The 24110-nt window shown below is 48.7% G+C and overlaps 1 protein-coding gene across 1 annotated transcript in view; it reads right to left on the minus strand.

The window, feature by feature from the left end:
* Positions 1–24110, minus strand: part of LOC122929260 (chromaffin granule amine transporter-like) — a 297828-nt gene that overhangs the window by 28219 nt on the left and 245499 nt on the right. Inside the window, exons 11-13 of the mRNA XM_044282777.1 lie at positions 21101–21179; positions 20964–21015; positions 20542–20725 (exon numbers count right to left, since the gene is read on the minus strand). Of these exons, the coding sequence (XP_044138712.1) occupies positions 20542–20725; positions 20964–21015; positions 21101–21179 (315 nt within the window). The remainder of the gene's footprint in view (positions 1–20541; positions 20726–20963; positions 21016–21100; positions 21180–24110) is intronic.

Raw genomic sequence — 24110 nt, forward strand, 5'->3', positions numbered from 1 at the left:
CTCCCATTTGTAAGACAGGCTTGCTTTTTTTCTTGGGTAGTCTCAGGGAATACCCCCTAAATTTAGTTGACCAAATGGCAAGTAAGCCTACAGGCTTCTGACCCAGTCGGATGAGGAATGGGAACCCTCATCTGACGAATCCAGCGGGAAAGAATATGAACCTGTAGAAAGCAGTGGCAGTCTGACCCAAAGTTCGGACGAGGAGGTTGATGTCCCTGATACCACCAGGCGTACCCGGCCCTGTGTTGCTAGACCACAGGTTGCGTAGGATCTGCTTCAAGGGCAGCAGAGTGGGGCTGGTGCTGTCGGATTACGTGGTGAGGCATACACCAGCAGCGCAGCCCATCCTGGACCTAGTACCAGCACTGCCGTACAACATGGTGAAGTGGCGAGCACCAGAAGGGCAGTTGAAGCTGGTACGGTGGCACATGCATTAGTTCCCCCATCGCAGCCACCGCACAGACAGGCCCGTAGAGCCCCTAGAGTCCCTGAGGTGCTGGCAAACCCTGATTGGCAGCCCCCAACTTCATCCGCACCAATAGTTCCCCATTTCACCGCCCAGTCTGGAGTTCGGGTTGAGACAGCTCAGATCAGTTCGGCACTGGGGTTTTTTGAGCTGTTCTTGACTGCGGAGCGCTTGGACTTAGTCGTGGCAGAAACAAACCGGTATGCCACACAATTTATAGCCGCCAACCTGGGAAGCTTTTATGCCCAGTCCAAACCCGTCCAAGTTTCCGAATGTAAAATTTTTCTGGGCCTTCTCCTCAACATGGGCCTAACAAAACATATTGGTCCACGAACCCAATTCATCACATGCCCATGTTCTCTGCTGCCATGTCCAGGACACGATTTGAGACCATCCTGCTTTTGAGGATCCGCGGATCCATGGATCGGATCCGCAAAACACATACGGACATCTGAATGGAGCCTTACAGGGGGGTGATCAATGACAGGGGGGTGATCAATGACAGGGGGGTGATCAGGGAGTCTATATGGGGTGATCAGTGGGTTAATAAGGGGTTAATAAGTGACAGGGGGGGTGTAGTGTAGTGGTGTTTGGTGCTACTTTATAGAGCTGCCTGTGTCCTTTGGTGGTCGATCCAAGCAAAAAGGACCACCAGAGGACCAGGTAGCAGGTATATTAGAGGCTGTTATCAAAACAGCGTCTAATATACCTTTTAGGTGTTAAAAAAATCGCATCTACAGCCTGCCAGCGAACGATCGCCGATGGCAGGCTGTAGATCAGCTAGTTTACCTGCAGTTCCTGTGAACGCGCGCGCCTGTGTGCGCACGTTCACAGGAAATCTCGCGTCTCGCGAGATGACGCCCCGGCGCGTCCAGGAGGAATAACAGGCGTACGGCGGTCCTGTAGTGGTTAAGTAGTACTATTCTTATCAGTTTAATCCCTGTTACGTCCCCTATCAGGGGACGTGTATATGGGATCGATTTTAGGAACCGGGAGGTGGAAAAAGATGCTTGGTCGGTCCTCCTACTTCAAATTTGGGATACTGCGCGTGCAATCTAATGTGCCACCAGATATGAGTGGTGTGTTAAGTAGTACTATTCTTATCAGTTTAATCCCTGTTACATCCCCTATCAGGGGACGTGTATATGGCATCGATTTTAGGAAAAAGATGCTTGGTCGGTCCTCCTACTTCCAATTTGGGGCACTGCGCGTGCAATCTAATGTGCCACCAGATAGGAATAGTACTACTTAACACATCACTCCTATCAGTTTAATCTTTGTTACGTCCCCTATTAGGGGACGTGTATGGAATAGATTTTAGACAACCGCAAAGAGTTGTCAATAGTTGACACACTCATGACATAAATTTTATACCTCTATGCGTCAATCTTGGTGTAGTGATGACTGTGCTCGTGCGCACGTTTGGGAGATTGCAGGCGATGGTTTTTTTTCAAAGCCTATGGTCGTGCTGATGTAGTTCAGTGACAGTTAAGTGACCCAGAAAACAATGATTCTGCAGTGTGGGCCCATTGTTGGCCTAGTAGTCTTTAATGATCACCTTAGATGATCACAAAGAAAATGAATGTTTTTTCTATGCAAAATTATCCAGCCGATCGCTTTTGGTCTGTTCACAATGAAGCAACGACCTTATCATCTGGGGTGTGCCAACATTACCATTGCCAACACACTCATAGAGATGGTCGCTTCATTGTGATACACAAGCCCCTTCACCACAACAAGGTAACGATCACGAAGGGGAACTGACACATGTATGTGCCTTTTTTTGGTTTGGTTTCTGAAGCCACAGTGCAGCACCAAAGGCCAGAAAAATTAGGCATGTACACATGCCTGAAAAATTAGGCATTGTTGCAGCCGCTGCTGTAGCAGCGGCCAGAAAAATTGATGTTTGTTTCCCAGGCAGAAAGTGCCCAAAAACATTGCGGCTTGAACCCTAGTTGGTGGCGGATAAGTCACGCAAGTCATCCGGCATTCAGAGATAAAATACAGCAGCGTGTGGACCATTTTTAGCCCAAGGCAGCTCATCTCATCACAAGGCCTTTTTTATATGAATGTATCGCCCACTGTCAGTCCCTTCGGGATCCATCCCTTATTCATCTTAATAAAGGTGAGGTAATCTAGACTTTGACCTAGGCGACTTGTCTTCTCAGTGACAATACCTCCTGCTGCACTGAAGGTCCTTTCTGACAGGACACTTGAAGCTGGGCAGGCCAGAAGTTCTATTGCAAATTGGGATAGCTCAGGCCACAGGTCAAGCCTGCACACCCAGTAGTCAAGGGGTTCATCACTCCTCAGAGTGTCGATATCTGCAGTTAAGACGAGGTAGTCTGCTACCTGTCGGTCGAGTCGTTCTCTGAGGGTGGACCCCGAAGTGCTGTGGCGATGCATAGGACTTAAAAAGCAGCGCATGTCCTCCATCAACAATACGTCTGTTAAGCGTCCTGTCCTTGCCGGTGTGGTCGTGGTAGGAGGAGGATTACTTTCACCTCTTCCCCTGTTAGATTCCCGTTGTGCTGTGACATCACCCTTATACAATGTGTAAAGCATACTTTTTAATTTATTTTGGAACTGCTGCATCCTTTCGGACTTCCGGTAATTCGGTAACATTTCAGGCACTTTCTGCTTATACCGGGGGTCTAGTAGCGTGGACACCCAGTACAGGTCGTTCTCCTTCAGCCTTTTTATACGGGGGTCCCTTAACAAGCACGACAGCATGAAAGACCCCATTTGCACAAGGTTGGATGCCGAGCTACTCATGTCCCGTTCCTCGTCCTCAGTGATCTCACTGAAGGTATGTTCTTCCCCCCTGCCACGTACAACACCACGGGTACCAGATAGGTGACAACGAGCACCCTGGGATGCCTGTTGTGGTTGGTCTTCCTCCTCCTCCTCAAAGCCACATTCCTTCTCTGACTCCTCTTCCTCACACTCCTCTTCCGGCGTTGCCGCAGGTCCAGCAAGCGATGCTGATAGGGCTGTTTCTGGTGGTGATGGTGACCACAACTCTTCCTCTTCACGTTCATCTACGGCCTGATCCAGCACTCTTCGCAGGGCATGCACCTCCTCAAAAGGACGCATGAGCCTACAGGCATTGCGCATGAGCGTCCAGTAACGTGGCAAAAAAATTCCCAGCTCCGCAGAGACTGTCCTAGCACCCCGGTCATACAAATACTCGTTGACGGCTTTTTCTTGTTGGAGCAGGTGGTCGAACATTAGGAGTGTTGAATTCCAACGTGTCGGGCTGTCGCAAATCAAGCGCCTCACTGGCATGTTGTTTCGGCGCTGAATGTCTGAAAAGTGCGCCATGGCCATGTAGGAACGCCTAAAATGGCCACACACCTTCCTGGCCTGCTTGAGGACGTCCTGTAAGTCTGGGTACTTATGCACCAAGCGTTGTACGATCAGATTACACACATGTGCCATGCACGGCACATGTGTCAACTTGCCCAAATTCAATGCCGCTAACAAATTGCTTCCGTTGTCACACACCACTTTGCAGATCTCCAGTTGGTGCAGAGTCAGCCACTGATCCACCTGTGCGTTCAGGGCGGACAGGAGTGCTGGTCCCATATGACTCTCTGCTTTCAGGCAAGTCAACCCGAAGACGGCGTGACACTGTCATATCCGGGATGTGGAATAGCCCCCAGGGAGATGGGGGGGTGCCGTTGATGTGGAGCAAGACGCAGCAGCAGAAGAGGACTCAGCCGAGGAGGTTATGGAAGAGGATGGAGTAGGAGGAGTAGAGGAGGTGGCAGCAGGCCTGCCTGCAAGTCGTGGCGGTGTCACCAACTCCTCTGCAGAGCCACGCATTCCATGCTTGGCAGCCGTGAGCAGGTTTACCCAATGCACAGTGTAGGTGATATACCTGCCCTGACCGTGCTTTGCAGACCAGGTATCAGTGGTCAGATGGACCCTTGCCCCAACACTGTGTGCCAGACATGCCATGACTTCCTTTTGCACAATCGAGTACAGGTTGGGGATTGCCTTTTGTGCAAATAAATTTCGGCTGGGTACCTTCCACTGCGGTGTCCCAATAGCTACAAATTTTTTGAAGGCCTCAGACTCCACCAGCTTGTATGGTAAAATCTGGCGGGCTAAGAGTTCAGACAAGCCAGCTGTCAGACGCCGGGCAAGGGGGTGACTTTGTGACATTGGCTTCTTACGCTCAAACATGTCCTTGACAGACACCTGACTGTGGGCAGATAAGCAGGAACTGCTCAAGGCGAGAGACGGAGAGGCGGATGGTTGAGAGGGGGCAAGGAGGACAGCAGTGGCTGAAGATGCTGGACCAGGAGGAGGATGGCGGCAGATGAGTTGCGCTGAAGTGACACTATGGACTTGCAGCTGGGCCTTAAACACACAAAAACGTGTGTGCAACTGACTGCTATTTATTCACAGTCAAAATTGTTGTTTTTCTTTAAATGCAATCGAATGTGACACCAGATATGAGTTGCGCTGAAGTGACACTAAGGCAGGCCGGACGAGGAGCGCAGCGGTGGGGGAGGCCGTACATGAAGAGGCTTGGGCGACGGAAGCAGAGGTGAACGGAGGGTTAAGTGTGGGAGGGGGGGCGGGCCGGCTGAGAGGCGCGAGTTGCTAGGACAGCGGGGGGGTGCGGCCACTCCGGTGACGTCAGGAGGAGGCGGTGAGCAGGAGCATTGCGGCCAGGGAGAGAAACGGAGCAGCAGCAGCGTAATGGCGGCGCCGGCAGTTTTAATTGAGGAGATGTTGGAGCGGCTGCGGCGTGAGGCGGAGGTGCGGGGGCCTGGCTGGCTGCAGGAGCAGGTGGGTGCTTGTATGGTTGCTCCTGCTCCTGCGGTTACCCCCACAGTTCGGGCTACCCGGCCGCGGCGGAGCAAACCGCCGGCGCGCCTAAGTCCTGAATGCACCCCCCGGGCCCGGCGCCGAGTAGGGAGCCCCTCTGCGGACCCTCGGCGGCGGAGGGCGGCCGCACAGCCTTCAGCGAGCCGCTCTCGCCGCGGGAGGAATCCCGATACCCGGCGGGGCCCCGAGAGGAGCGGGACGCCCCTTCCCCCGCTCCCTGCAGCGGTGCAATTGGATGCTGGACCTGGATCGGTGGGCTGGCCCAGTCCTTCCTTGAGCGGGCGGTCCACTCAGCTTCTGGGCAATATCCCGGTCCCTCGGACTGCGCTGAGCGGAGGGGTGGATCAGCGCAGGTCCAGAGAAGAGCAGGACAGTGAGGAGGAAGGTCCCCTTGCCGTGGGGGGCGCCGAGGTCTCTTCCCGGTGTCCGTCCAGCGTGGTGCAGAGGGTCGTGCAGGTGGTCCGGGACGAAGAGCCGTCGACGTCCAGGAGCCGTGCCGGTGAAGTGTCCGTGCTGCGGGAGTCCGGATCTGCGGCAGCGGGAGTCACAGCGCCCGTGGTGCCTGGTGAGATTGCTGGGGGCTCCATGTTAGCGCAGGGTTGCCCGGGGGGGGGGGGTGGGGGGGCCATGGGTGATTTAGGTAAGGGGTTGGGGCAGTTGTTGGGTGGTTTGGCAGGGTGGCTGGCGGGCATGGGGGCGGGCGGTGGGTCTCCTTTGCCGGGTTGGGGGGTGATGCCGGGGTCAGTTGTGGGGCTGCAAGGGGGGGGGCTGGGTCGGCGTCGGTTGAGACTCAGGCGGGAGGTGAGGGGTCAGTTGTGGGGCGGCAAGGGGGGGGGGCTGGGTCGGCGTCGGTTGAGACTCAGGCGGGAGGTGAGGCGGAGGTGCAGAGGTTGGACGATAGGGCGCGGGGGGAGGTGTATGTGTGCTTTGAGGGCCCTTTGGGGGCTCATTTGAAGCAGGAGGTGAGGGAGAAGATATGGAAGGGGGAATATGTGGAGATATTCTCGCTGCTTCCATTGGAGCGTTTTAACCTGGATAGGGGGAAGAAGGACGAAGGAAAAAAGGAGGATGAGGACAAGCGGCGGCATCGATTGATTCCGCGGACGTTTGCTAATTGGCTACAGGCGTTTGCCATATTAGCAAGTGTCATTGGCGAGCGGTCTCCGGAGTGTTGTTCGGCGCTGTTTTGCTACCAGGATGCTATTGGGGAAGCGTACAGGGTTTATGGTGGCGTGGGCTGGCTCAGGTATGACGAGCAGTTCCGGCAGCGTAAGGCGGTGAGGCCAGATATCCGGTGGGATCACAAGGATATCGGATTGTGGTTGAGGGTGACGGCGCCGCCTAGGGCTGGGCAGTCCTTTCGGGGGGAATCCGGGGGGTCATCCCCGGGGGCCTTGGCAGCGGCGTCCGCAAAGGGGTTGTGTTTCCTTTTCAACGAAGGGAACTGCAGATTTGGTGCTAAGTGCAAATTTAAGCACGAGTGCACAGGGTGTGGGGGGCCCCATGGAGCTAGCCGGTGCTTCAAAGGGGGTAGGCATAAAGGGGGGGACGGGGTTGGAAAAGGGTCGGACGCCGGTTCGGGTGGAAGAGATGCAGGAGTTTCTAGATAGGTATCCGGATCGGGTGGCGGCCGGGTTGTTGGGGGACGGGTTTAGGTTCGGTTTTCGGATTCCATCGGTTGTCACGGCGGGGCCTGTTGTTCTTCGGAACCTTAGGTCCGCGCTGGTTCATGCAGAGGTGGTGGCGGAGAAATTGAGGAAGGAGGTGGAGTTGGGACGGATGGCGGGTCCGTTCAAGGAACCGCCGATTTCAGGATTGATGGTGTCTCCCCTGGGGGTGGTGCCTAAGAAGGAGCCGGGCAAGTTTCGGCTCATTCATCACTTGTCTTACCCTAAAGGTGCGTCGGTCAATGATGGTATAGATCCTGAACTTTGTTCAGTGGCCTATACTTCCTTTGATGCGGCTGTTAGGTGGGTGAGGCGGTGGGGGCGGGGGACGTTGATGGCAAAGCTTGATGTGGAAGCGGCTTTTCGGTTGCTTCCGGTGCACGAAGGGAGCATGGGTTTGTTGGGTTGTTTTTGGGACGGGGAGTATTTTGTAGATCGGTGTTTGCCGATGGGGTGCTCTCTTTCGTGTGCGTATTTTGAGACCTTTAGTTCATTTTTGGAGTGGGTGGTGGTTGAGGTTTCGGGTTGCTCGTCTATTATTCATTACTTAGACGATTTTTTGTGTTTAGGGCCGGCAGGTTCGAGGGTTTGCTCGTTGTTGCTGCACACAGTGCAGTCGGTTTTTGCGCGCTTTGGCGTACCTTTGGCGCAGGAGAAGACGTTGGGTCCGGTGACGGAGTTGTGTTTTTTGGGGATTGTCATAGATACAGAGCGGATGGAGTGTAGGCTTCCGGAGGATAAGTTGGGGGATTTGCGCTTGGAGATTGATAGGGCCATTGGGGGTGAGAAGATCAGGTTGCGGGATTTGCAGTCCTTGTTGGGGAAGCTGAATTTCGCGTGTCGAATTATGCCGATGGGTAGAATCTTCTGTAGACGGTTGGCCGCGGCTACGGCAGGCGTGTCTGCGCCTTATCACTTTATTAGGTTGCGTAAGGAATTGAAAGGGGATTTGAGGGTGTGGGCGGAGTTTTTGGGGCAGTACAATGGCAAGTCGTTAGTGATGGAGGAGTTGTGCGACAGTGTGGATTTCGAGTTGTATACGGACGCGTCCGGTGGGGTGGGTTTTGGGGCTTATTGCCAGGGTCAATGGTGTGCAGGAGGGTGGCCGGATGTGTGGGTGAGTCGGGGATGGGTACGGAACATGGCGTTGTTAGAGCTGTTTCCTATTGTGGTGGCGGTTGTGTTGTGGGGCAGTAAATTTGAGAACAAGAAAGTGCGGTTTTATTGTGACAATTTGGGGGTGGTGCAGGCTATCAACAGTTTGTCTGCTTCTTCCCCACCGGTGGTCAGACTCTTGCAGTTTCTGGTGTTACAATGTTTGAGGCTTAATGTGTGGTTGGTGGCGGAGCATGTGGCGGGAGTGTCTAATGCTGTGGCGGATTCTCTTTCTCGTTCGCAGTGGGAGCGGTTCCGGCTTCTCGTGCCAGAAGCGGAGGCGGAGGGTATGGAGTGTCCGGCGTGGCTTTGGGGGATCTTGGAGGAGAAGTGATGGGTTTGTTGAGGGATTCGCTGAGTCCGGGTACTTGGAGAGAGTACGGTAAGGCGTGGGCGACCTGGGAGAGTTGGAATGGGGCGTGGGGGACTGGTGGGGGGGAGGGGGACGTTCGGTTGTTGTTGTTGCTGGGTCAGTTGAAGAGTGAGGGGTGGTCGGTATCGAAGGTGAATCATTTTATTGCAGGCCTGGCGTTTGGTTTGAAGTGGCGCGGGCTCCCGGATTTGACGAAGAGTTTTTTGGTGCGGCAGGTGTTGAAGGGATGGCGGAGGAGTGCGGGCAGGGTGTTGGATAGGAGGCGGCCAGTGTCGTTTGGGCTGTTGCTTCAGTTGGGTGATAAGTTGGGTGTAGTTTGCAGCTCGGCTTGGGAGTTGGGGCTGTTTAGGGCGGCGTTTGCTTTGGCGTTTTTTGGCGCCTTCCGCTTGGGTGAGTTGGTGAGTGGCAGTGTTCACAGAGCGGGTGGGCTTAGGAGTGGGGATGTTGAGTTGGCGGGGGATAGGGTGCTTGTCCGTATTCGGCGGTCGAAAACGGATCAGGAGGGCAGGGGGCAGCGTGTTACGTTGTTTTCGGTGCCGGGGTGTAGTATGTGCCCGGTTAGGTGTGCAGGTTTGTATGGCTCGGGGTTCCGCAGGGATGGGGTTCCGTTTCTTAGGCATGAGGATGGGTCCTTTTTGTCTAGGTTCCAATTTTTGGCGGTTTTTAAGAAATGTTTGCAGGGTTTGGGTGTGCCGGTTAGGGACTATTCGGGTCATTCTTTCAGAATTGGGGCGGCGACGGAGGCGGCCAGGGCAGGCGCCAGTGAGGAGGTTATTAAGAGGATAGGGCGGTGGGAGTCAGTGCATTTTAAATCTTATGTAAGGCCTGCTTTGTTGTAGATGTGTGGCGCTGGTCTGGTATGGTGTTAATTGTGTTCTTTTGTTGTTCACAGGTCTAGGGACGGCGGCTTTGGTGTGGATCTTGGGTCACTCGTATGTGTTTTGGGGTGCGATCAGAGCGGATGTCAGACCGAGCGGTCGTCAGTTGGGACTTAGTTCGGAGTTGGCTACGGTTCGGTGGTTGGGTGTGAGAGGTATGTTGTGGGGTGGAGTGCTGCGGGAGGTTCATCGTTTCGTGCGGCTGGATCGTCCTCCCGATGTGTTGGTTTTACATGTGGGAGGCAATGACTTGGGTAGGCGTCCTTTTAGGGAGTTGATTCGGGATGTAAAGTTTGACCTGCTGAGAATTTGGGCGTTGTTCCCCGGGCTGATCACGGTTTGGTCGGATATTGTTCCGCGTAAGGCTTGGAGGGGTGCGAGGTCTGTGGAGAGCCTTAATAAGGCGCGAGTTAAGGTGAATAGGGCAGTGGGACGATTTATGGCGAAGAATGGTGGTGTGGTGGTGCGGCATGAGGTGTTGGAAAAAGGGCGTTGGGGAATTTTGGAGAGCGGATGGCGTGCATTTGAATGCGGTGGGGACGGATTTGTGGGCTCTGGGGCTCCAGAGTGGTGTGGAAGTGGCCTTAGGTATGTGGAGGGACGCGCAGGTTTGAGGGGGTCAAGCTGCGCGTTCTTGGAGGCGGGGGAGGTCCTTGAAGTGGAAGAATATGGTGGTACCTGAGGATGGGAGGGCCCCGCGGGAGGGGCTGGACTCTCATTGAGGAGCTAGGAGTACTAATTACGCGTCCATCAGTTGCTGCCTCCGAGCTGGGTTCAACGGCTGGGGGCAAGATGGAGACGCAGGTGTTCCGGTGTTTATGAGGTTATTGGGGCTTCTAGGACCTCCCTCGTCATTGGTTAATTTAAGTTATTATGTTATGTATTTATTTAATAAACGGCTGCTGTGGCCGATTAAAATCCAAGCAGTGGTGTTGTGTGTTTATTTCTAGGGGTAAGGTAAGGGTAAGGTAGAAGGTGTTTGGTGTGACTGAGCGAGTGGCCAATGCCTTCTTCAAGGCAGGCCGGACGAGGAGCGCAGCGGTGGGGGAGGCCGTACATGAAGAGGCTTGGGCGACGGAAGCAGAGGTGAACGGAGGGTTAAGTGTGGGAGGGGGGGGCGGGCCGGCTGAGAGGCGCGAGTTGCTAGGACAGCGGGGGGGTGCGGCCACTCCGGTGACGTCAGGAGGAGGCGGTGAGCAGGAGCATTGCGGCCAGGGAGAGAAACGCCCACCCTCCCGCCCTGGTGGTAAGTGGTAATCGAGGAAGTTTTTTGGGGGTTGTCAATTTTGTCATGGCAGTCGTGGAGGCGGGGGAGGTCCTTGAAGTGGAAGAATATGGTGGTACCTGAGGATGGGAGGGCCCCGCGGGAGGGGCTGGACTCTCATTGAGGAGCTAGGAGTACTAATTACGCGTCCATCAGTTGCTGCCTCCGAGCTGGGTTCAACGGCTGGGGGCAAGATGGAGACGCAGGTGTTCCGGTGTTTATGAGGTTATTGGGGCTTCTAGGACCTCCCTCGTCATTGGTTAATTTAAGTTATTATGTTATGTATTTATTTAATAAACGGCTGCTGTGGCCGATTAAAATCCAAGCAGTGGTGTTGTGTGTTTATTTCTAGGGGTAAGGTAAGGGTAAGGTAGAAGGTGTTTGGTGTGACTGAGCGAGTGGCCAATGCCTTCTTCATGCGCTTGCAGCTGGGCCTTTAACAGACAAACACGTATGTGCAACTGACTGCTATTTATTCAGTCAAAATTGTTGATTTTCTTTAAATGGAATCGAATTTGACACCAGATATGAGTTGCGCTGAAATGACACTATGCGCTTGCAGCTGGGCCTTTAACACACAAACACGTGCAGGCAACGGACCGCTATTTATTCAGTCAAAATTGTTGTTTTTCTTTAAATGGAATCGAATGTGACACCAGATATGAGTTGCGCTGAAGTGACACTATGCACTTGCAGCTGGGCCTTAAACACACAAACACGTGCAGGGCAACTGACTGCTATTTATTCAGTCAAAATTGTTGATTTTCTTTAAATGGAATCGAATCTGACACCAGATATGAGTTGCGCTGAAGTGACACTATGAGCTGCACTGGGCCTTAAACACACAAACACGTGCAGGCAACTGACTGGTATTTATTCACTGTCAAAATTGTTGATTTTCTTTAACCACTTCCCATCTGGGCCATTTGCCCCCTTCCTGACCAGGCCTAATTTTGCAAAACTGACATATCTCACTTTATGTGGTAATAACTTTGGAACGCCTTTATTTATCCAAGTCATTCAGAGATTGTTTTCTCGTGACACATTGTACTTCATGATAGTCATAAATTTGAGTCAAAATATTTCACCTTTATTTATGAAAAAATCCCAAATTTACCCCAAAATTTGAAAAATTCGCAATTTTCTAAATTTCAATTTCTCTGCTTTTAAAACAGAAAGTGATACCTCATAAAATATTTATTACTTAACATTCCCCATATGTCTACTTTATGTTGGCATCATTTTGGAAATGTCATTTTATTTTTTTAGGACGTTAGAAGGCTTAGAAGTTTAGAAGCAATTCTTCAAATTTTTAAGAAAATTGCCAAAACCCACTTTATAAGGACCAGTTCAGGTCTGAAGTCACTTTGTGGGGCCTACATAGTGGATACCCCCATAAATGACCCCATTGTAGAAACTACACCCCTCAAGGTATTCAAAACCGATTTTACAAACTTTGTTAACCCTTTATGCGTTCCACAAGAATTAAAGGAAAATGGAGATCAAATTTTTAAATTTCACTTTTTTGGCAGGGCGCAGAAGAAAAGGAACTCCACATGGTTTTTAGATGCCATGTCCCATTTGAAGCCCCCTGATGCACCCTTACAGTAGAAACTCCCAAGAAGTGACCCCATTTTAGAAACTAGCGGGATAAGGTGCCAGTTTTATTAGTACTATTTTTGGGTACATATGATTTTTTGATCATTCATTATAACACTTTATGGGGCAAGGTGACCAAAAAATTGGTTGTTTTAGCACAGTTTCTATTTATTTATTTTTACAGCGTTCACCTGAGGGGTTCGGTCAAGTGACATTTTTATAGAGCAGATTGTTACGGACGTGGCGATACCTAATATGTATACTTTTTCTCATTTATTAAAGTTTTACACAATAATAGCATTTTTGAAACAAAAAAATTATGTTTTAATGTGTCCATGTTCTGAGAGCTATAGTTTTTTTTATTTTTTGAGAGATTTTCTTATGTAGGGGCTCATTTTTTGCGGGATGAGGTGACGGTTTTATTGGTATCATTTTGTGGGACATACGCGTTTTTGATCACTTGGTGTTGCACCTTTTGTGATGCAAGGTGACAAAAATTGCTTGTTTTGACAGTTTTTTTTTTTTTTTTTACGGTGTTCATCTGAGGGGTTAGCTAATGTGATTTTTTTATAGAGCTGGTTTTTACGGACGCGGCAATATCTAATATGTATACTTTATTTTATTTGTTTCACTTTAACACAATAATAGCATTTCTGAAACCAAAAAAATGATGTTTTAGTGTCTCCATGTTCTAAGAGCTATAGTTTTTTTTATTTTTTGAGAGATTTTCTTATGTAGGGGCTCATTTTTTGCGGGATGAGGTGACGGTTTTATTGGTACCATTTTGTGGGACATACGCGTTTTTGATCACTTGGTGTTGCACCTTTTGTGATGCAAGGTGACAAAAATTGCTTGTTTTGACACAGTTTTTTTTTTTTTTTTACGGTGTTCACCCGAGGGGTTAGGTCATGTGATATTTTTATAGAGCTGTTTTTTACGGACGCGGGAATACCAAATATGTCTATTTTATTTTATTTTTTCTATTTTTAATTTTTTTTTTTATTTCTTACTTTGGGACTTTTTTTTTTTTACATGTGAAACTTTTTTTTATTTTTATTTTTCAACCCTTTCATTTTTTTATTTTATTTTACACTTTTCGTCCCCCATAAGGTCATACAAGACCTCTGGGGGACATTTGCTTCACTTTTTCTTCTTTTATTTCACTGTTGATTTCTCCTGTAACTGGGGCTGACATAGTAGCCCCAGTTACAGAAGAAATGCACCCCCCAGAGAGGCTGTACAGCATGATTCTGCGCCTCTGAAAGACCTCACACAGCTCCTGCACTCTCCGGTCCCGGCGGTCACATGACCGCCGGGCCGGAACAGGAAGCGCACAGCGCTTCCTGCTCTGCATACACAGCGCTCGGTGAGCGCTGTGTCTGCAGCGATCCGGAAGGCAGGGACACCTGGGAACTGTCCCTGCCTTATCTCTGGGTTGCCCTGCTGTCACTGACAGCGGGCAACCCGATCAGCAGCTGCACGATTAGCGTGCAGCTGCTGTTTCTGAAAGGACGTTTTAAAACGTGCTTTCAGAAATAGAGGTCCACCCATAGGACGTTTATATCCTATGGGCGGACGGAAAGTGGTTAAATGGAATCGAATCTGACACCAGATATGAGTTGCGCTGAAGTGACACTATGCGCTTGCAGCTGGGCCTTAAACACACAAACACGTGTGTGCAACTGACTGCTATTTATTCAGTCAAAATTGTTGTTTTTCTTTAAATGGAATCGAATGTGACACCAGATATGAGTTGCGCTGAAGTGACACTATGGACTTGCAGGGCATGAAACACACGCGCCTGCCGGCAACTGACTGCTATTATATTACAGTCAAAAAAGTTTTTTTGTTTTTTGTAAATGCATAAATGCAAGCTAATGTGACACCAGATATGAGTGGTGGCACTGGGCAAGTGGGCACAGTATACGCTGTGAGCCTGACACACACGCTGGCAGGCAACTGCAATTAGATTACACAGGGAAAAAAAAAAAAGCAGACTGATGTTCTAGCCCTAAAAAGGGCTCTTTGGGGTGCTGTCCTTACAGCAGAGATCAGATGAGTCCTTCAGGACTGCAGTGGACACTGGATACACTTGCCTAGCTATCGATTTCCCTATTAAATCAGCAGCAGCAGCACTGTCCCTCCTCTCACTAAGAATGCAGCTTCCGAATGAATCTAAAATGGATGCTGTCCAGGAGGTGGGAGGGCCTGGGAGGGAGGGTCTGCTGCTGATTGGCTGGAATGTGTCTGCTGACTGTGAGGTACAGGGTCATTAGGAACCTAGGTCTAAGTTGAAATCGCAATGCGATTAATATAACCTGCATTATTCGCATTGCTATTACAACTTAGATCTGAGTTCCTAATGGTTGTATTGCTAGAATTGACGAATATAACGAATATAGCACTATATTCTCAATCTTCGTTATATTCTAGCAATACAACCATTAGGAACCCAGCTTTAAGTTGAATTCGCAATGCGATTAATATAACCTGTGATAATCGCATTGTGATTACAACTTAGTCAAATTTGTGACACTGCAGCTTCTGAATGAATCTAAAATGAATGCTGTCCAGGAGGTGGGAGGGTCTGCTGGAATGTGTCTGCTGACTGTGAGGTACAGGGTCAAAGTTTACACAATGATGACTTATAGGGGGCGGTCCGAACATCGCATATGTTTGCCCGCTGCAGCGAACGCAATCAAGCTATGTTCGCCGGGAACTATTCGCCGGCGAATAGTTCGGGACATTTCTAATGATTAGGCCAATTATTGGGAATGAATTTTCACACTCGTTCCCATTAACTGGATCATGCAAATGTGCTGAAAATCAACCAACAATGAAGCAAACTCTCTTTTATCAAGTGAACCGATTGATTGTGCAGCTCAAAAAACATTGCTTGTGCTGCCGACAACAATGAAACTGTAGGGGGTGGACGATCATGGGATCTTTCATACCCATACAGCAGCAGTAAAAGTGAATGCATGTGAATACTGCTAACAAGACGGCAATGATCTTGTCTGAAGCTTGGTCTTTCCACATGCAACATCTCTCAAGTGCAACTCTTAAGTGCACAGACTGAATTATACCAGAATTGGACCAGAAGGAGACCACAGGTAATTACCGACATAGTCAATGCTAACAATGTTTAAATTTTTCCTCTTACTCCTCCTACTTTTCCACAACCTCCTGAAATACCCCCACATCCATTCACCCAGCAAGGAACTATTCATCTCTTCCTCCATCTTACCTTCTCATCTAATCGCTTGCACAAACCTGTTTGCCAACATAAAACACTTCCTTCCCAAACACACACAGACACCTCATGCCCTCTCTTATTCTCATCTATTAACACTTTCTCTGCTTCTCCTTACTGCTGGTGATATCTCTCCAAATCCAGGACCCCCTCAGCAAATCCCCACTATCACCTCAATGTCCCACTACAAATCTCCTTCTACAAATTTCTTAACCCCTTAAACCTAATTACCATTCCTCTGACCCCTGCCCCTTTGGTTCCTCTTGCAGCAGCATTATGGAACGCGCGCTCCGTCTGTAACAAACTGTCGTACATTCATGAACTGTTCATCTCTCAAAACCTTTCCTTTCTGGGTCTCACAGAAACATGGCTGACACCCTCAGACACCACCTCCCCTGCTGCACTCTCTTATAGTGGATTTCAATTCACTCACACCCCCCATCCCGGCTGCAAACATGGTGGAGGAGTTGGTCTTCTCCTATCAGACACCTGCTCCTACAGCCCAACTCCACTGCCACCCTCTATTACGCTCACCTCATTTGAAGTAAACTCTGTTCGCATCTACTCTCCCTCCAACCTTCAAGTAGCAGTCATTTACCGCCCTCCAGGCCCAGCCACCATCTTTCTTGACCACTTTAACACCTGGCTACTACACTTTCTTTCTGCCGACATCCCCACTATTATCATGGGTGACTTCAACATCCCTACTGACATATGCCACTCGGCCGCCTCTAAACTCCTGTCACTCTCTTCCTCCTTCGGCTTATCACAGTGGTCTTCAGCTCCCACCCACAGAGATGGTCACACTCTGGATCTGATCTTTTCCCGCCTCTGCTCCCTATCTAACCTTTCTAATTCGCCTCTCCCCCTATCCGACCACAACCTACTCACCTTCTCTTCATTGGTCTCTTCTGCAGCTCCCCCAGTCCACACACTAGCACACCTCCGCAGGAACCTCAAACATCTCGACTTTTGCTTGCTTTCTGACTCTCTTCTCCCACTCTCTACCATCTGTTGCCTCCAAGACCCAGAAGCTGCTACCACCCTATATAACACCACATTAAGTACAGCTCTGGACACTGTTGCCCCCCTCACACACAACAAAATCCGGAAAATCAACAGACAGCCCTGGCACACCAACCTGACCAAAAAACTCAGACAAGCTTCCAGGGCTGCTGAGCGGCAATGGAAGAAATCCCATTCTAAAGATCATTTCACCGCATACAAGCAATCCCTCCTCATATTTAAATCCTCACTCGCTGATGCAAAACAGGCCTACTTCTCATCTCTCATATCTTCCCTGTCACACAGCCCTGAACAACTTTTTAGCCCTTTTAACTCCCTTCTCCGTCCCCCAGCGCCCCCACCCTCTCCTCTCTTCTCAGCTGAGGACTTTGCCAAATATTTCAAACAAAAGATAGTCCACATCAGAGAAAGCTTTACTACACAGTCCCCACAGACCCTCTACACAACTTCTCGGGTCCTCTTCTCCCAAAACCCGCTTCTCTACCATTACAGAAGAAAAACTCTCCACTCTACTCTCCAAATCTCATCTGACCACCTGTGCACTTGACCCAATCCCATCCCACCTCATCCCTAACCTCACCGCAGTGTTTATCCCAGCCCTAACTCATCTCTTCAACCTATCACTAAACTCTGGTGTCTTCCCCTCTGCTTTTAAACATGCTACCATTACACCCATCCTCAAAAAGCCTTCACTTGACCAATCTTCCTTGTCCAGTTATCGCCCCATATCACTTCTTCCGTATGCCTCAAAGCTACTTGAACAACATGTCCATTCGGAACTGTCCTCCCACCTCTCCTCCTGCTCCCTCTTCGACCGCCTACAATCTGGCTTCCGACCCCACCATTCGACCGAGACTGCCCTTACCAAAGTCACCAATGACCTACTAACAGCCAAAACCAAGAAACAATACTCTGTCCTCCTTCTCCTTGACCTGTCCTCTGCCTTCGACACTGTTGACCACTCCCTTCTGTTGCAAACTCTCTCATCTCTTGGCATCAGTGACCTGGCCCTCTCTTGGATCACATGTTACCTCACAGACTGGACGTTTAGCGTCTCCCACTCCCGCGCCACCTGCTCATCTCTATCTACACTTTTGGCCTGGGACAGCTCATAGAGTCCCATGGCTTTCAGTATCACTCCTACGCTGACGACACACAAATCTACCTCTCTGGTCCAGACATCACCACCTTACTATCAAGAATCCGACAATGTCTATCTTCTATATCATCCTTTGCCTCTCACTTTCTTAAACTTAACATGGATAAGACAGAATTCATAATCTTTCCCCCATCTTGTTCAACCCCCCCCCCAACAGACCTGTCTATCATGATCAATGGCTGCACACTCTTCCCAGTCAACAAAGCCCGCTGCCTTGGAGTGACCTTGGATTCTGCCCTTTCCTTCCGACCACACATCCAAGCCCTTTCCACCACCTGCCGCCTCCAACTCAAAAACATCTCCCGCGTCCGCGCTTTCCTTAACTTTGAATCTGCGAAAATACTTGTACATGCCCTCATTATCTCCCACCTAGACTACTGCAACATTCTCCTCTGTGGCCTTCCATCCAGCACTCTCGCACCCCTCCAATCTATCCTCAACTCTGCTGCCCGACTAATCCACCTCTCACCCTATTATTCCTCTGCCTCTCCCCTTTGCCAATCCCTTCACTGGCTCCCCATTGCCCAACGAATTCACTTAAAAGTACTTACAAATACAAACCGGATTCAAAAAAAGTTGGGACACTATACAAATCGTGAATAAAAACTGAATGCAATGATGTGGAGGTGCCAACTTCTAATATTTTATTCAGAATAGAACATAAATCACGGAACAAAAGTTTAAACTGAGAAAATGTACCATTTTAAGGGAAAAATATGTTGAAGCAGAATTTCATGGTGTCAACAAATCCCCAAAAAGTTGGGACAAGGCCATTTTCACCACTGTGTGGCAACTCCCCTTCTTCTTACAACACTCAACAGACGTCTGGGGACCGAGGAGACCAGTTTCTCAAGTTTAGAAATAGGAATGCTCTCCCATTCTTGTCTAATACAGGCCTCTAACTGTTCAATCGTCTTGGGCCTTCTTTGTTGCACCTTCCTCTTTATGATGCACCAAATGTTCTCTATAGGTGAAAGATCTGGACTGCAGACTGGCCATTTCAGTACCCGGATCCTTCTCCTACGCAGCCATGATGTTGTGATTGATGCAGAATGTGGTCTGGCATTATCTTGTTGAAAAATGCAGGGTCTTCCCTGAAAGAGATGACGTCTGGATGGGAGCATATGTTGTTCTCGAACCTGAATATATTTTTCTGCATTGATGGTGCCTTTCCAGACATGCAAGCTGCCCATGCCACACGCACTCATGCAACCCAATACCATCAGAGATGCAGGCTTCTGAACTGAGCGTTGATAACAACTTGGGTTGTCCTTGTCCTCTTTGGTCCGGATGACATGGCGTCCCAGATTTCCAAAAAAGAACTTTGAATCGTGACTCGTCTGACCACAGAACAGTCTTCCATTTTGCCACACTCCATTTTAAGTGATCCCTGGCCCAGTGAAAACGCCTGAGCTTGTGGATCTTGCTTAGAAATGGCTTCTTCTTTGCACTGTAGAGTTTCCGCTGGCAACGGCGGATGGCACGGTGGATTGTGTTCACTGACAATGGTTTCTGGAAGTATTCCTGAGCCCATTCTGTGATTTCCTTTACAGTAGCATTCCTGTTTGTGGTGCAGTGTCGTTTAAGGGCCCGGAGATCACGGGCATCCAGTATGGTTTTACGGCCTTGACCCTTACGCACAGAGATTGTTCCAGATTCTCTGAATCTGTGGATGATGTTATGCACAGTTGATGATGATAGATGCAAAATCTTTGCAATTTTTCGCTGGGTAACACCTTTCTGATATTGCTCCACTATCTTTCTGCGCAACATTGTGGGAATTGGTGATCCTCTACCCATCTTGGCTTCTGAGAGACACTGCCACTCTGAAAAGCTCTTTTTATACCCAATCATGTTGCCAATTGACCTAATTAGTGTTAATTGGTCTTCCAGCTCTTCGTTATGCTCAAATTTACTTTTTCCAGCCTCTTATTGCTACTTGTCCCAACTTTTTTGGGATTTGTTGACACCGTGAAAATTTGAATCAACGTATTTTTCCTTTAAAATGATACATTTACTCGGATTAAACGTTTGATCTGTCATCTACGTTCTATTGCAAATAAAATATTGAGATTTGCCATCTCCACATCATTGCATTCAGTTTATATTCACAATTTGTTTAGTGTCCTAACTTTTTTGGAATCCGGTTTGTACATACAAGGCCGTCCATAACCTGTCCCATCCCTACATCTCTGAGCTACTTTCCCGATACACACCCACATGCTCTCTCCGATCCTCACAAGACCTCCTTCTCTCCTCTCCGCTTATTGCTTCTTCCCACAATCGACTCCAGGATTTCTCCCGTGCATCCCCCATTCTCTGGAACTCGCTACCCCAACATATCAGATTCTCACCTACAGTGGAATCCTTCAAAAGAAACCTGAAAACCCACCTCTTCAGACAAGCCTACAACCAGTGACCCTGCTGCCTCTATACCGCCATGACCAACTTAACCCGCACCTACTGTGTCCTTCTCCCATACCATGTAGATTGTAAGTCCTCACGGGCAGGGCCCTCTCTCCTTCTGTACCAGTTTGTAACTCATTTTGTTTATGATTAGTGCAATTGTCTGAATTATGTATGTGCATCCCTTATCATATGTACAGCGCTATGGAATAAATGGCGCTTTAATAATAAATAATAATAATAAAAATTATGATCGGGAATGGACAGTTTGTTCCTGATCATTCCCCTGAGTATAGGCCTGTGAAAATAGGCTTTTAATTTCATTGAAAATCCACCTCCATTGAAGCATAACCAACAACTTTGTCCTATACCCTGTCATATAGATCCCAGTTTTATACACCACTTATTAGACATTGCATACATAAAGTAGATAATATAAAAAAAAAATCGTACCTACAGCAAATCCCACGCATAGAGCAATGTTTAAAACAGCATATATCCCACCGTACACAGATGTATGACGTAGATCTACCAGTTGTCCCATTATAGGCGAAATTGATGTATCAACCATTCCAAAGGAAAGTCCAAGGGCAGCCATAGGACCAATAAGACCATATATATTGGAAGCTAGTGGAAGCTAGATGGTAAAGGAGCATATAGATGAACAATATACAGATTAGAAACATACAATTTTATTTTATTTTAATTTTATTAACATTTTGTCATGCTAGGTGTCTGAACGTGTACATTTGAGGCATCAGTAGATGGGGACTGAATATCCATTGGTGCCACCAGATTGACATTAGACCATGAAAAAGCATGTGCACCCGTGAGGCAGAGGACTTTCTACCATGTACTAAGCTTTCTATACTGACCAAAAAGAGACCAATTCCCATGACTATCATCCCGAGAAATGCACACAGCCACCTGAAAGAAAGAAGACGCTGGTTGATTCAGTGTTCAGTGAATTCATGATATTGAATAAGTACCAATAGAATAAGAATAGACTGACCTCCCCATCTTGTATGCCAGAGAGCCAAACAGGTTGGTACATAGGAGGTACATGGTGGAGGAAAATATGAACACCAAACCTGTTAAAGTAAACATGTGTGGATTATACCAGGGGTTATGGTCAGTGTGTAATTGTTAAAGGAAAGGGGCTCAAGGACCTGTGGTTCTGAATAGTAGAATAATGTAGAAGAATATTAAGGGGGCTGTTGTGACCATCACTTTTTGTGATTGGTGGATCCTGAGCAGTTTTTATTTTATTTTAATGTTTGCCTCTTGGCATTTCAGCAGCCATAACTTTTTACAGACGTGGCTCTATAGGATTTGTGGGGATTCCTGTGGAAGGAAGGGTGAGCGGATGCAGTACAGAGGCACAAAAAACTGTTCTTTGTTCTTAACCAGAATTCAGTGTTTATTCACACTTTGCAGGTTAACAGAAAACAAACAGTCATCTTCGTTTTAAGTCCTGGTGTTCAGTTCACACCTTGCCGTGGGTACCACATATAGAGCTCAAGTCCCGGTGTGTTTCCACCTTGCAGCAGATCCACATATAGAGATCACGTCCTGGATATCCCAGACAGATCGCAAACATGCAACCAGCCAGAAGCACCCTCACACAGACACCTACTACACTCTAGCTGGCTTTTTTAAGACAGTTAGGGCTGTTTAACACGAGCGAGTCCATTGCGGGAATCATGCTCCGTGTGTGAGTGTGATCCTCCGCTCTGGACTTGCAGGAGCACACGGCATTATCATGATTTATAATGCTATGTGCCTCTGCTTGACCTTATTTTTACAGAATCATACTGACAGCTTTATGTCACTATGATTCTGTGGAAAAAAGGCCATGCAGAGACACATAGCATTATAAATCATGATAATGCTGTGCGCTCCTGCAAGTCCAGAATGGAGGATCACACTCACATATGGAGCGTGATTCCCGCAATAGACTCGCTTGTGTGAAAAAGCCCTTAGGCGCCCACAAAGCTCGGACCGTCATGTGAGATCTGGTCCGGTGCTTGACCTCATCTTGCTGCAATCAGTCTCAGCAGTACATGCTGGGAGGAAAATATCTCCCTTCCACCAGCAGACCCTTCACTGTGCCACAGACCTTATCACCTACATGAGAAATTAATTTTGGTGCTGTTTGAGGTTACACGTAAATTACTGTGTAATTTATATTAATTTGCTTTTGAGACACGAATGTAGAAAGTGATTTTTTACATTGTTTCACACTGAATAATGTGTTGACTTAAATCTTCAGGTTATTACCACTGTGTAGTATAGTTGGGAGATTATTTTTTATTACATTATTTTCTTCCATTTATCTATATTTCTGTTTCATTATATGTCCTCCAGGAGGTAATAAAAGATCACTGGGGAAATTCGTTTTTTTAAATCTCGTTTTATTCTGGTTTTCACTGTTACTGAGGTATCCATAGGAGCACCTGTTACAGGGGAAAGCAGCCCTCTATCATAACCAGCAAAGCTGATCTGAGTCTGCTAAGACCCTAGCTCTGCTATGTTGTTAGACACCCGGCAATCACGTGATTGATGGGTAAGAAAAGCTGCAGTATTTAGGGATGAGCGGACCCGTGGATGTTCAGGTTCGCCAGGTTCGGCCGAACTTCGGGTCAAAGTTCGGGTTCGGGACCTGAACTTGACCCGAACTCGAACCTGAACCCCATTGAATTCTGGTGCACTAAAATGGCTGTAAAATAGTCATAGTAAGGGCTAGAGGGCTGCAAAAAGGAAGCAAAAAGGGGGTAAGAGCAGGATGTGGATAGGGAAATGACTTAAAATAACATAAAGTAGAAACAAAACCAAAAATAATAATATTGAACTAGAAGGCGGAGGTCAAAGTGAAGAAGGGGGTTGAGGAGGCGGTAGACATTGCGGTGTAGGTGGAAGCGGCAGTGGAGGAGGAGGAGGAGATAGCCAAGACAGTTTTTGTTTTTTTTCCCTTTATTTATTTATTTATAAATTTGCGAAGGCCCCAAAATATTGGGAAATGGAAAAGAAAACTCAAAGACAAAGTGCGCTGGAGTATAACAATGGCTGGGTGCGGTCGGTATACAAGGTACGGAAAAGTACTGTGGAATCCATGCATGGTTCATTTTAATGAACGTGAGCTTGTCGACGTTGGCTGCGGACAGGCAGCTGCACTTGTCTGTGATCACTCCCCCTGCCGTGATAAACACAAGTTTGGATAATACACTGGCTGCAGGGCAGGCCAGCACCTCCAAGGCATAAAGGGCAAGCTCTGGCTATGTGCCCAATTTTGAGACCCAGAAGTTGATTGGGGCAGACCCATCAGTCAGTACGTGTAGGCATGTGCTCATGTACTGTTTCACCATGTTGCTGAAATGTTGCCTCCTACTAAGACGTTCCGTATCAGCTAGTGGTGCTGGTTGTTGTGGCGTGCTGACAAAGCTTTTCCACATTTCTGCCATGCTAACCCTCCCTTCTGAGGTGCTGACGGTGTCCCAGCTGCGTTGGCAACCTCTTCCTCGTCCTCTGCCTTCACCTTGTGCTTCCACTGAGCCCCCGCTGTCAAGTGGGAATGCCATCAGCAGCGCGTCTACCAGCGTGCGCTTGTACTCGCGCATCTTCCGATCACGCTCCAGTGATGGAATTAAGGACGGCACGTTGTCCTTGTAGCGGGAATCCAGCAGGGTGGCCACCCAGTAATCAGCACTGGTTAGAATGTGGGCAACTCGGCGGTCGTTGTGCAGGCACTGCAGCATAAAGTCGCTCATGTGTGCCAGGCTTCCCAGAGGCAACGACAATCTGTCCTCTGTGGGAGGTGTATCGTCTGTGTCCTCTGTATCCCCCAGCCATGCTCCATTGATGACTATAAGCTGCTTTGGGTGCCATCCTGCTGTGAACATGGTTCCTCCTCTTCATCACCCTCCTTCTCCTCATCCTCCAGAACTGTGTCCTGCCTGGACAGTTGTATACCTGGCCTCTGTTGGTGCAGGAACCCACACTCCGAGCCACTTGTGAATGACTGG

Source organism: Bufo gargarizans, chromosome 2, assembly GCF_014858855.1.
Source record: "Bufo gargarizans isolate SCDJY-AF-19 chromosome 2, ASM1485885v1, whole genome shotgun sequence".
NCBI lineage: Eukaryota > Metazoa > Chordata > Amphibia > Anura > Bufonidae > Bufo > Bufo gargarizans.